We start from the raw sequence: 15000 nt of genomic DNA, 5'->3' as shown, positions 1-15000 counted from the left end.
GCCGATCCCCATGGAAACCATCTCCTGCATGCGCAGCTCTGACAGACACAGGGGAGTTCCAAGAGATCTCAGCAGAAGCTACCACACGTGTGTGCGTGTGGTGTGTGTGTGTGTGTGTGTGTGTGTGTGTTCTGACCTCTGTTGCGTAGCGCCTGTCTCCAGAGGATCTTGCCGATGATGCTGGTCCAGGAGGCCTTGACCTCAGGTGACCCCGCCTGCAGGATGAAGGTGTCCTGCGACTTCCTGCGGCGGAACCAGATCTCGAACCGCAGGCCACTCTCGCCCACACTCTCCGTCATGCCAATCTCCGCCGTCTGTGTGAGTGGAAGATGTTTGACACACACACAGTTTGCGTGTTAGTCAGGATAGACAGAGAGATTGCAGGCTTTACACACACACACACACACACACCTAGAAAAGTAATGAATGACAAGATGGATTTCTATGTGCTTACATAGACGTCTTTCAGCAGCTGAGTCTTTGTGTGTAGGTGTGTGTATGTGTATGTGTGTATAAAGGTCCAACGTGCAGTGGCATGTACAGTGAGAAGCCATGTACACACACACACACACTTCCACAGGATTAGTTGAATCGCAACCAAAAATCTTGCTGTCTTGTTTCTCAACTGGCAATTTTTTCTGAACCCAATAAAAACATAATAAAACACACACATGCACGCACACTCACACAACACACATACACACACACACTTCCCTTTTTTCAGAATCTTGTACAGCCAATAGAAGCTCAGAGGAAAACACTACTTTTCAATTCCAAACCAGGCACCCAGGAGCTCAAAAGGGTCCCTCAACCTTTCACAAAAAACATACCAGTGGTCAGCAGCCTCTTTAAACCCACAAAAGGGACATTTCCTCAGAGCTGCTGGACTCAGGTAGCCCTGTGAACGAGCCTCCATTGCAAATCGGCCGTACGTTTCTCAACAGGAGGCTCGTTCACGGGTGTGTGCATGTGTGTTGTGTTGTGTGTGTGCGTGCATGTGTGTGTGTGTGTGCGTGTTGAGTGTGTGCGTACGTGCAAATCGGCAGCACGTTTTTTCAACAGGAGGCTCGTTTGTTGTGTGTGTGTGTGTGCGTGCGTGCATGTGTGCAAACGTTCAAATCGGCCGTACGTTTTTCAATCGGAGGCTTATAAAGAGGCGTCCAGCATCCAAAAACACTTCTGCCCACTTCCACTTAGGGGTCTGCACTACCGCCTTCCACACACACACACACGCGTGCACACACACACACACATTCCTGTGCAGACCTCTACCTCCATGTCACTGGAGCAGTGCAGCCTAATAATTAATGTTCACATGAGTCCCACTTAGGGCTGGGACAACGCGTCGACTTAATCGATGACGTCGACGCAAAAAATACGTCGACGCAAAATATGAGCGTCGATTCGTCAAGCATAACATGTGCTGCTAAATATTTTTAATTTTACACCTTCAGTGTTTTCCATACGTTGACTAATCTGTGGCTGGGCACCACGAAATCAAAACCGGCCACCACACATTGATGTTCTATGTTGTAGGCCTACTATTTAAATTAAAGATAAGATAATTTCATTGAGCTGCACTTTTTACTCACACAGCCTTTCCTCGCCCCGACCGCTCTCTCTCGTAACTAGCCCGCTGCTCCTCCTCTGCATGTGCATTTCACAAATTATTCACGATTGTTGAAGGATTGTTGTTGCCACATAGAAGGACTGCATAGAACACAGTGGGCTAAATTGCTATTAAATCCGCTTAGCATCGTGACCATGCTGTGCAAATTTGTTCAAAACTGCAGCATTAAAGTTAAGGTAAACTCTGCTAAGGTCTTATCACAACATAGTACATTGAGGAGACTAAACTAAGTTAAGTTACAGTATGCAATCAAGCAGTATCTCAAAGCTAACGTTAGAATACTGTTTGGATGTCAAGTTTAGCATGCTTACTTGCAGCTGCTTGTATTTGTTACTCAGGCTCATTTTATTGACTCTGAATGTTTGCAAAATCCCGATGTAAATGGAAAAGTGTTTTCCAAGACACAAAAGTGCTTGTCCAAAAGAGAAGTACGAACCGTTATTTGAACTAACTACGTTATGAATTGCTTCCACACATCAGCAGCCTTTTAACTGTGTTAATGTTAATTGCAAGGATTCTCACACGAACGTCTTAAAATGACAGGCACTTAATCAGACATACACTACTGAACTTTATTGAATGCTACCTCTGACTAAGAATGCATTACTTTGCACTTGTATAGTCTTTTATTTTGGAATCTTAAGAGCAATAAACATATATTGCAATGTTAAAGAATTCATGTTTTTTCATTCAGATATGTGAATAAACATGTATAATTTGCTATTAGTGAATTAATTGGGAGATAATAGATAATCCAATCGAAATCGAATCGGACTGAAAAAATGAATTGTTAGATTAATCGATGCGTCGAAAAAATTATCGCTAGATTAATCGTTTAAAAAATAATCTTTTATCCCAGCCCTAGTCCCACTGCACATATGACACCTCTTTAGTGTCCCACTGCACATATGACACCTCTTCACATATGACACCTCTTTAGTGTTCCACTACACACATGACACCTCTTTAGTGTTCCACTACACATATGACACCTCTTCACACATGACACCTCTTTAGTGTTCCACTACACATATGACACATCTTTAGTGTTCCACTACACATATGACACCTCTTTAGTGTCCCACTACACATATGACACATCTTTAGTGTCCCACTGGACACATGACACCTCTTCACATATGACACCTCTTTAGTGTCCCACTACACATATGACACCTCTTTAGTGTCCCACTACACATATGACACATCTTTAGTGTTCCACTACACATATGACACCTCTTTAGTGTCCCACTACACATATGACACATCTTTAGTGTTCCACTACACATATGACACATCTTTAGTGTCCCACTGCACACATGACACCTCTTCACACATGACACCTCTTTAGTGTCCCACTACACATATGACACCTCTTTAGTGTCCCACTACACATATGACACATCTTTAGTGTCCCACTGCACACATGACACCTCTTCACATATGACACCTCTTTAGTGTCCCACTACACATATGACACCTCTTTACATATGTCACCTCTTTAGTGTCCCACTACACACATAACACCTCTTTAGGGTCCCACTACACATATGACACATCTTTAGTGTTCCACTACACATATGACACCTTTTTAGTGTCCCACTACACATATGACACATCTTTAGTGTCCCACTGCACACATGACACCTCTTCACATATGACACCTCTTTAGTGTCCCACTACACATATGACACCTCTTTAGTGTCCCACTACACATATGACACATCTTTAGTGTTCCACTACACATATGACACCTCTTTAGTGTCCCACTACACATATGACACATCTTTAGTGTTCCACTACACATATGACACCTCTTTAGTGTCCCACTACACATATGACACCTCTTTAGTGTCCCACTACACATATGACACCTCTTCACATATGACACCTCTTTAGTGTCCCACTACACATATGACACCTCTTTAGTGTCCCACTACACATATGACACATCTTTAGTGTCCCACTGCACACATGACACCTCTTCACATATGACACCTCTTTAGTGTCCCACTACACATATGACACCTCTTTACATATGTCACCTCTTTAGTGTCCCACTACACACATAACACCTCTTTAGGGTCCCACTACACATATGACACATCTTTAGTGTCCCACTGCACACATGACACCTCTTTAGGGTCCCACTACACATATGACACCTCTTCACACATGACACCTCTTTAGTGTCCCACTACACATATGACACCTCTTTAGTGTCCCACTACACATATGACACATCTTTAGTGTCCCACTGCACACATGACACCTCTTCACATATGACACCTCTTTAGTGTCCCACTACACATATGACACCTCTTTACATATGTCACCTCTTTAGTGTCCCACTACACACATAACACCTCTTTAGGGTCCCACTACACATATGACACATCTTTAGTGTTCCACTACACATATGACACCTCTTTAGTGTCCCACTACACATATGACACATCTTTAGTGTCCCACTGCACACATGACACCTCTTCACATATGACACCTCTTTAGTGTCCCACTACACATATGACACCTCTTTAGTGTCCCACTACACATATGACACATCTTTAGTGTTCCACTACACATATGACACCTCTTTAGTGTCCCACTACACATATGACACATCTTTAGTGTTCCACTACACATATGACACCTCTTTAGTGTCCCACTACACATATGACACCTCTTTAGTGTCCCACTACACATATGACACCTCTTCACATATGACACCTCTTTAGTGTCCCACTACACATATGACACCTCTTTAGTGTCCCACTACACATATGACACATCTTTAGTGTCCCACTGCACACATGACACCTCTTCACATATGACACCTCTTTAGTGTCCCACTACACATATGACACCTCTTTACATATGTCACCTCTTTAGTGTCCCACTACACACATAACACCTCTTTAGGGTCCCACTACACATATGACACATCTTTAGTGTCCCACTGCACACATGACACCTCTTTACATATGACACCTCTTTAGTGTCCCACTACACATATGACACCTCTTTAGTGTCCCACTACACATATGACACATCTTTAGTGTCCCACTGCACACATGACACCTCTTCACATATGACACCTCTTTAGTGTCCCACTACACATATGACACCTCTTTACATATGTCACCTCTTTAGTGTCCCACTACACACATAACACCTCTTTAGGGTCCCACTACACATATGACACATCTTTAGTGTCCCACTGCACACATGACACCTCTTTACATATGACACCTCTTTAGTGTCCCACTACACATATGACACCTCTTTAGTGTCCCACTACACATATGACACATCTTTAGTGTCCCACTGCACACATAACACCTCTTCACATATGACACCTCTTTAGTGTCCCACTACACATATGACACCTCTTTACATATGACACCTCTTTAGTGTCCCACTACACATATGACACCTCTTTAGGGTCCCACTACACATATGACACATCTTTAGTGTCCCACTGCACACATGACACCTCTTTAGTGTCCCACTGCACACATTGCACTTGTATAGTCTTTTATTTTGGAATCTTAAGAGCAATAAACATATATTGCAATGTTAAAGAATTCATGTTTTTTCATTCAGATATGTGAATAAACATGTATAATTTGCTATTAGTGAATTAATTGGGAGATAATAGATAATCCAATCGAAATCGAATCGGACTGAAAAAATGAATCGTTAGATTAATCGATGCGTCGAAAAAATTATCGCTAGATTAATCGTTTAAAAAATAATCGTTTATCCCAGCCCTAGTCCCACTGCACATATGACACCTCTTTAGTGTCCCACTGCACATATGACACCTCTTCACATATGACACCTCTTTAGTGTTCCACTACACACATGACACCTCTTTAGTGTTCCACTACACATATGACACCTCTTCACACATGACACCTCTTTAGTGTTCCACTACACATATGACACATCTTTAGTGTTCCACTACACATATGACACCTCTTTAGTGTCCCACTACACATATGACACATCTTTAGTGTTCCACTACACATATGACACCTCTTTAGTGTCCCACTACACATATGACACCTCTTTAGTGTCCCACTACACATATGACACCTCTTCACATATGACACCTCTTTAGTGTCCCACTACACATATGACACCTCTTTAGTGTCCCACTACACATATGACACATCTTTAGTGTCCCACTGCACACATGACACCTCTTCACATATGACACCTCTTTAGTGTCCCACTACACATATGACACCTCTTTACATATGTCACCTCTTTAGTGTCCCACTACACACATAACACCTCTTTAGGGTCCCACTACACATATGACACATCTTTAGTGTCCCACTGCACACATGACACCTCTTTACATATGACACCTCTTTAGTTTCCCACTACACATATGACACCTCTTTAGTGTCCCACTACACATATGACACATCTTTAGTGTCCCACTGCACACATGACACCTCTTCACATATGACACCTCTTTAGTGTCCCACTACACATATGACACCTCTTTACATATGTCACCTCTTTAGTGTCCCACTACACACATAACACCTCTTTAGGGTCCCACTACACATATGACACATCTTTAGTGTCCCACTGCACACATGACACCTCTTTACATATGACACCTCTTTAGTGTCCCACTACACATATGACACCTCTTTAGTGTCCCACTACACATATGACACATCTTTAGTGTCCCACTGCACACATGACACCTCTTCACATATGACACCTCTTTAGTGTCCCACTACACATATGACACCTCTTTACATATGTCACCTCTTTAGTGTCCCACTACACACATAACACCTCTTTAGGGTCCCACTACACATATGACACATCTTTAGTGTCCCACTGCACACATGACACCTCTTTACATATGACACCTCTTTAGTGTCCCACTACACATATGACACATCTTTAGTGTCCCACTGCACACATAACACCTCTTCACATATGACACCTCTTTAGTGTCCCACTACACATATGACACCTCTTTACATATGACACCTCTTTAGTGTCCCACTACACATATGACACCTCTTTAGGGTCCCACTACACATATGACACATCTTTAGTGTCCCACTGCACACATGACACCTCTTTAGTGTCCCACTGCACACATGACACCTCTTTACATATGACACCTCTTTAGTGTCCCACTACACATATGACACCTCTTTACATATGACACCTCTTTAGGGTCCCACTACACATATGACACATCTTTAGGGTCCCACTACACATATGACACATCTTTAGTGTCCCACTGCACACATGACACCTCTTTACATATGACACCTCTTTAGTGTCCCACTACACATATGACACCTCTTTAGTGTCCCACTACACATATGACACATCTTTAGTGTCCCACTGCACACATAACACCTCTTCACATATGACACCTCTTTAGTGTCCCACTACACATATGACACCTCTTTACATATGACACCTCTTTAGTGTCCCACTACACACATAACACCTCTTTAGGGTCCCACTAAACATATGACACCTCTTTACATATGACACCTCTTTAGTGTCCCACTGCACACATAACACCTCTTTAGGGTCCCACTACACATATGACATGACACCTCTTTAGTGTCCCACTACACATATGACACCTCTTTAGTGTCCCACTGCACACATGACACCTTTTCACACATGACACCTCTTTAGTGTCCCACTGCACACATGACACCTCTTCCCACATGACACCTCTTTAGTGTCCCACTACACACATGACACCTCTTCACACATGACATCTCTTTAGTGTCCCACTACCACTGATCTATAAAGAACACACAGTGCCCACTACACACATGACACCTCTTCACATATGACACCTCTTTAGTGTCCCACTGCACACATGACACCTCTTTACACATGACACCTCTTCACATATGACACCTCTTTAGTGTCCCACTACACATATGACACCTCTTTAGTGTCCCACTACACATATGACACCTCTTCACACATGACACCTCTTTAGTGTCACACAGTACACATATGACACTAAAGAGGTGTCCCACTGCAAAGACAAATCCTCTTTCTGTCACCAAGGCTGAAGGACAGTGATATCTCATATCCCATCACGCCACGGACAACAGCATCATCAGGCAACCTCTCTAGGATACCAGATACCGGTCTCTCACTGAAGTGAGGGATTGAGGGAAAGATAGAGAGAAAGAGAGAAAGAGATAGAGAGGAAGAGAGAGAACCAGAGAACAGGGGGTAAGAGAGAGCAAGAGAGACAGAGAGAAAGGGAGAGGGACAGAGGGAAATAATGAGAGATAGAGTGAGAGAGAGAGGGAAAGAGAGAGCAAGAGACAGAGAAATAAAGAGGGAGAGAGGGAAAGAATGAGAGAGAGAAAGAGGGAAAGAGAAAGGCAGGGAGAGAGAGAGCAAGAGAGAGAGGTGAAGAGGTGTGTGTGTATGTATGTGTGTGTGTGTGACTGTGTGTGTGTGTGTGTGTGTACCTTGTAAGACTGTTTGTAGACATAGAGAGAGGTGGAGAGGTGTGTGTGTGTATGAGTGTGTGTGTGTGTGTGTGTGTGTGTGTGTGTGTGTGTGAGTGTACCTTGTAAGACTGTTTGTAGATGTAGAGAGAGGTGGAGAGGTGTGTGTGTGTGTGTATGTGTGTGTGTACCTTGTAAGACTGTTTGTAGATGTAGAGAGAGGTGGAGAGGTGTGTGTGTGTGTGTGTGTGTGTACCTTGTAAGACTGTTTGTAAATGTAGAGAGAGGTAGAGAGGTGTGTGGGTGTGTGTGTGTGTGTGTATGTGTGTGTGTGTGTGTGTGTGTGTGTGTGTGTGTGTGTGTGTGTGTGTACCTTGTAAGACTGTTTGTAGATGTAGATGTCGTATCCACCCTCGATCTTCTTGGTCTTGCTGAAGAGGATGAGGTCTTCGAAGAGGAAGACATGACGCAGGTACTTACGGCGGCCACACCACACCATAAACTCATCCTGGCAACGCAACTCACCCTGCTCCTTCAAGTTCACCTGCAGCACACACACACACACACACACACACACACACACACACACACAGAGGAATTGTAAAGAAACGGTATACATTGTGTGTTTGTACTCTACAGACAGGCACCTCTGTTTTCTTCGGTCACTTCCTGTAAAGTCCATACTAGTCATAATAATTGCCTACAAGCATTCGATTTAGAACGTTTCTGACTTAAATTACTGAGTTATACTATTTCTGAGTTAAATTACTGAGTTATACTGTTTGTGAGTTAAATTACTGATTTAAACGGGTATAGTGGCATCTCCATAAGATTCCTGCACTTGTAACGACTATGTTAGCATCTGCCCCAATATGGTTGCTTTTTAGACAGACACCTATCCATTTGCATCTGCCCCGATATGGTAGCTCTGTAGCCACCTAGCAATTAGCATCTGCCCCCATATGGTAGCTCTGTAGCCACCTAGCCATTAGCATCTGACCTATATGGTAGCTCTGTAGCCACCTGTCCATTAGCCACTGCCTAGATTTGTAGCCACCTGACCATTCTCTCCACTAGCATAACAGCTACCTCAATGTTGCAATGTTTTTTTTGTTTTTTTCCCCCAGTCCTCTGACATCATGTCCTGTGGCCCTTACATCACATCCTCTGATAGCATCCATGGCGAGCAGGTCATTGCCGTGGCGCAGCTGGAAGGTGACCATGTCGTGGGCAGTGCGTAGGTCGCGTAGCTCCGCCTCCTGGGCAGGGCCACACTGCTTGATGAGGTCTTTGAGCAGGAGGGCGTATTTACTCATGCGCTGGATCGGTTTCAGCAGGTATGACGCCACATCCATGTGGTCACCCAGCTCCAGCTGCTTATTCTACACACACACACACACACACACACACACACACACACAAAGGTTAACACACACATAAATACGCACAATGACACATAAAGACACAGAAACAGAGGTATACACACACACACATACACAGATAAATACACACATACACACACATATACAGAGGTATACACACAGCACATGGATAAAGAAATACACACACACACACACCTTGAAGAAGCTGTTTGACAGACGCACATACACACACTCTCTCTCTCTCACACATACACACACACACACAGACCTTGAAGAAGCTGTTTCCATGGCTGGAGAGTAGAGCATCTGAGCGTGGCTTGTTCTTGCTGTAGAGGGCGTACATGCCAAACTGATCCTCCTGAAGAGCAACACAGTCAGTCAATGTGTGTGTGTGTGTGTGTGTGTGTGTGTGTGTGTGTATGGGTGTGTGTGCGTGTGTGTGCGTGTGTGCGTGCGCGCGCCCGCACGTGTGTGTGTGCGCGCGTGCATGTGTGTGTATACTCACGTGAGTGAGGAAACATTGGCTGGCACTGAGCGGTGTGTGTGTGTGTGTGTGTGCGCGTGCGTGTGTGTGTGTGTACTCACGTGAGTGAGAAAACACTGGCTGGCGCTGAGCGGTGTGTGTGTGTGTGTGTGTGTGTGTGTGTGAGTGCATGTGTGTGTGTGTGTACTCACGTGAGTGAGAAAACACTGGCTGGCGCTGAGCGGTGTGTGTGTGCACTGCTCCAGCTCCCTGAGGAAGTGGTGTGTGTGGAATGCCCAGAGCTTCTCCAGGTTCCCAAAGACGATGCTGCGCTTGCCCCGCAGGTCCTGCGGCAGGTCTGGACGCTCCATCTCAGGGAAGTAGTGCTGGATCACGTAGCTTAGCGACCGCACGTACTCACGCTCCGTGCTGACCATCTCAGCCAAGATGTGCTGGATCTTACTGCTGACACACACACACACAGAGAGTATATGAGTGTGTGTGTGTGTGTGTGTGTTCTCATCTCAGCCAAGATGTGCTGGATCTTACTGCTGACACACACACACACAGAGAGTATATGAGTGTGTGTGTGTGTGTGTGTGTTCTCATCTCAGCCAAGATGTGCTGGATCTTACTGCTGACACACACACAGAGAGTATATAAGTGTGTGTGTGTGTGTGTGTGTTCTCACCTGCTGTGTGTCTTGGTGTCCGTGTCCCTGTACGTGAGTGTGTGTGTGTGTGGACTGCCTTCCAGATCCAAATAACCAAATAAAAGCATTCAAATGTGTTCTCACCTGCTGTGTGTCTTGGTGTCCGTGTCTCCGTGCGTGAGTGTGTGTGTGTGTGTCCTGGCTGGGGTGGAGAGGCTCTGACTGCGGGTGAGGACAGGGCTCTTGACCTCTGACCTTTGCAGGGTCTTCTCCGCACACACGTTATTGGTGACCTCCAGCCCACGGATGTGGACACCCGAGTAGCCTCGCACGGCGCTGCTCGCTCCCGCCCCCCGTGGCTCGTGCACACTCGCGCTGCTGGTGCACGTGGCCATCTCGTAGCTGCCGCCGGTCTTCTTCATCATCTTCCTCAGCGGCGGTTTGCGGAGACGTGCCGCGGCGCTAGCGGTGTTAGCGGCGGAGCGCATAGGCGGCTCCGAGCGGCTTGACACAAATGAGTCCACCGTGCAGTCGCTGTCCGTGTCATCAAACGGCGACGCACCGCTGCTGTCGCCCGCCCGCCCATCCACCGGGGGAAACAGGAAGTGGGAGTGGCTAGGGGAGGAAGAGGCGGAGCCAGTGGGGGTGTAGAGTGGGTCAAACAGGAAGGAGGAAGTGCGCTCGGGCGACGCCCCCAGAGGGGATAGCTGAGGAGGGGTGTGGCTGCAGTCCCGCTGGTCACCATCAGGGGGTGCTGTGCTAGAGTGTGTGAGAGCATCTTCCAGCTGGGCGTGTGCTACCTGGCACCTCCTCCAGAGGGCGCTACACCTCTCGCCTACTCGTGCGAGCCCCAGGCCCTCGGCTGCCTCCCTCATGGTGCTGAAGTGCTCGTGGGAGAACCCCAGGCCCTCCTCACGCACCTCCTGCAGCGCCACCCCACACTCCCACTCGCCCCCCCCCAGCTGCACACACTCCGCACAGCAGGCCAGCCAGTGCTCCGCCTGGGGGACAGAGGGAGCACATCGTTACACTCATACACCAGACCGGCCTCTAGAACCTCAGTCGCATGTTTCAGAACCTCAGTGACATCTTCTAGAACCTCAATGACACCTTCTAGATCCTCAGTGACATGTTTCAGACAGAGCCTTATAGATAGAATTGCGTTTTCTAAAGAATCTCCCGTCTTGGTTTTGTACAGAAATTAATATTAAGTGGCACATATGTAAAAGGGCGACAAAAAGATCACCTTATTTAGCAGGCTACGATATGGTCTGGAATTTAATTTAATACCGTAAAACTCCAAATAATAGCCTGGGCTTTTATTTTCCCAAATCGCCAAACTGCACCGGCTAGTATTAGAGACAGGCGTCTATATGAGACAGGCCTTTAATTCCCTTTTCCCCTGCAAAGATGAAAAATATTATCAAATTAATTATTTCAAACACACTGAATGTCTACCTATATGACTAGGCTATCTGATGACAACGGATCATCATTCATTTAGTGTTGAGATGTTGTTCATTGAGTGAGATACAGTAAGATCCAAATAGCGGGGATAGCCAGATGAAACACGTTTTAATTAAACGTAATCTACAAAGAGATCGTATCACACTGAAAGCTCATATTTTGTCACTAGCAAATAGCCTATATCGGTCCTTTGTCAAATACAGTTGCATTATTATCCCTGACCAAAACCGTTCAGGAATTATTTATGCAAAAGTGGAACGTGCTTAATGTTTCATTCTCCCTCCTTTTCAGCACGAATGAAACAGCATGAGAGAGCATGAACCATATTGTTTTTCCCGTTTTGTATTTGCCAAATTTGACAACAGTCTACATTCAAATCATAGCCTACTTCCAGGCTCACGGGAACATATTTTTGACCATGGGTGCTGAATAACAAAATACGCCATTTCACCGCCGTGTATGAGTAGGTCTAAGAGTGAGAAGTTTTATTATGCCCTGGGCAGCCACATTCCACTGCAACTATGCGCAGCACTTGCCACTCCGACTCATCAATAAAAACTGTGCGCGCACACACCAGTCCCATAGAAGCGCACTTGACTTTACATCATTAACCTATGACACTAGGCCTACTACAGCCTTTAATTGGTGAATGGAGGTGCAAATTCCTTTCTTTGGTTATTGTCCGCGATTCACATTAACTGTAGGCTATCACGTATTGTAAACGTCGCCACATTTGATCACATTTTGCCTGCATGGATGCGCGATTGAGTGCGCATCTAAATAATATGCAAGATGCAACAATCATTTCTAAGAGGCCTTTACATGGTAATTTCTAGCATTACTACTAGCATATGAATGCATTATTTATGTTGAAAGACGTGAAAGAAATGACACAAGCTTGCACAAATTCATCATTTAAAATAAAACGTTTCACTTTCGCTATCATTGCGAGAATAGGCTACAATATGGAAAATGTTCCCTTTCAGTCTGATCGGCTCCAAACATGTATGGGATTTCCTTAGCCTGTGCTACACCTTTCCAAGAAGTTTTGTGAAAATTGTACCGGTAGCTTTTGCGATATTGTTGATCGTTGACCGACAGCCCCACCTCACCGCAGTAGGGTGAAGTAAAAGGAAGATTTTGATAGCGCACGCCACTAGCGAAAAACGGAAAATCACCAGGACAAACCACTCAGGGGTGTAGGCTACTCTGGAACCATAGGTCACTAATTTGTGCGTTATTTACGTTTGATTACATTTCAGATACGTGTTGGTTTCCTGTAGGCCTAGTATAGCGCTTTATTCTTTATTTTTCTATGTCCGAATATTGGGGGGGACATTTTGGTCATATTTGAATATTGGGGGGAACACGTCCCCCTCAATGTCTATGGTGACTACGGCCCTGCGTTTAAAAGAGACAGGCGTCTCTTAGGGACTGCGATTATTTGAAGTTTTGCGGTATTGTTGTAATGGTAAGATAACTACATAGTTTACTCAATAATTACACTGTGTCATAAATATTGTATATCAATGGATTTATTGACTGTCAATTACCCAAAATCGTGGCTCTGTCTATCATTGAACAGTAGCCTATTTAATGCATTCTAATCCATTGTCAATCACTTCCGGGAACTTTTTGAAGTTGACATGAACCACGTGACCTTAACGAATTTTGAACACCCATTGTCACAACTCTCTATCTATAAGGCTCTGGTTTCAGAACCTCAGTGACATCTTCTAGAACCTCAATTACACCTTCTAGAACCTCAGTGACATGTTTCAGAACCTCAGTGACATCATGCGGTACCTACCACAACATTCCATAGTGCAGTACCAGGTGTTCCAGGTGAAACCTCATTCTTCTAATCGTGTCAGTGAGCTTGAAGTTAAAGAACTACACTGTGGCGCTTTAAAACCTACAGGAGAGGTTCTACCTGACAGGTTCTTCATGACAGCAGTGGGACGCGAGCGGTTCTTACCGAGTCATAGAACTCGTAGAGATTCTGCAGCGTCTCCAGGTCAGCCTTGCGTCTCTCGCTGCGGGTTGTCATGGCACTGAGGAAGCGTTTGAAGTCCATGAGAGTTGGGCTTGGACACCCTTCAGCCAACTGGACAAGAAGCTGAGCCTGTTTCTGCTGCCGCTGAAACACACGCACGCACACACACACACACACACACACACACAAACACACACACACACACACACACACATACATGTGAAGGCATGCACACACACAGTATGTATAGACTTTCTCTTGTTCAGACACACGACATGTCCACCCTGTTAGATGGATGCAAGTGCAGGATCCTTACATCTGATTGGTCCATGAAATCATCCAGATCCCGCCTTAGCTGAGTGATTGACGCAGAGGAGAGGCAATAGGAGTCTAGAGAGGCCAAGTGCTTCTCCCCCTTTTCAGTGAACCAGTGCTTAATCTACAGCACACAAACACACACACACACACACACACACATACATAAACACACACAAAAAATCATAAATACACAAGCACATCTGTAACAAAGTGCTAACTAGACTACACACACACACACCTGTGCACACACACACACACACACACACACCTGTGCACACACACACACACATACACACACACCTGTACAGTGGCCTCCTCAAATCTGCGTGTCTGTAGCAGCTCCTCTAGGTGCTGTAGGGAGGCGTTGGACTGGATGACCAGACGGTGGACCTCCTCATCCACACGGTTATACAGAGCACACACCATATCCACAGCAGCCCTGCACACACACACACACACACACACACACACAATATACACACACACACACACACATACACAAACAGATCAAACACACACACACACACACAGATAACAAACAAGTGATCTCTCTTTTTCTCCTCTTTGGCACTGGCACCTTCTCTTTCTTTCTGTCTTTAAACATACACTATGC

The 15000-nt window shown here is 45.3% G+C and overlaps 1 protein-coding gene across 1 annotated transcript in view; it reads right to left on the bottom strand.

Moving 5' to 3' along the window:
- plekhg4b (pleckstrin homology domain containing, family G (with RhoGef domain) member 4B) overlaps positions 1–15000 on the bottom strand; it is a 45403-nt gene that overhangs the window by 9451 nt on the left and 20952 nt on the right. The window contains exons 11-20 of the mRNA XM_076280625.1: positions 14688–14826; positions 14386–14508; positions 14052–14213; positions 10751–11607; positions 10167–10419; positions 9760–9849; positions 9267–9491; positions 8483–8653; positions 137–314; positions 1–38 (exon numbers count right to left, since the gene is read on the bottom strand). The exon at positions 1–38 is cut by the window's left edge and continues 79 nt beyond it. Of these exons, the coding sequence (XP_076136740.1) occupies positions 1–38; positions 137–314; positions 8483–8653; positions 9267–9491; positions 9760–9849; positions 10167–10419; positions 10751–11607; positions 14052–14213; positions 14386–14508; positions 14688–14826 (2236 nt within the window). The remainder of the gene's footprint in view (positions 39–136; positions 315–8482; positions 8654–9266; positions 9492–9759; positions 9850–10166; positions 10420–10750; positions 11608–14051; positions 14214–14385; positions 14509–14687; positions 14827–15000) is intronic.

Source organism: Alosa pseudoharengus, unplaced genomic scaffold, assembly GCF_046254945.1.
Source record: "Alosa pseudoharengus isolate Yale_2024_CS ecotype anadromous, Long Island Sound unplaced genomic scaffold, YU_APseudo_1.1 YU_APseudo_1.1_scf_12, whole genome shotgun sequence".
Taxonomy (NCBI): Eukaryota; Metazoa; Chordata; class Actinopteri; order Clupeiformes; family Clupeidae; genus Alosa; species Alosa pseudoharengus.
This window is presented reverse-complemented; position numbering and strand designations above follow the sequence as displayed.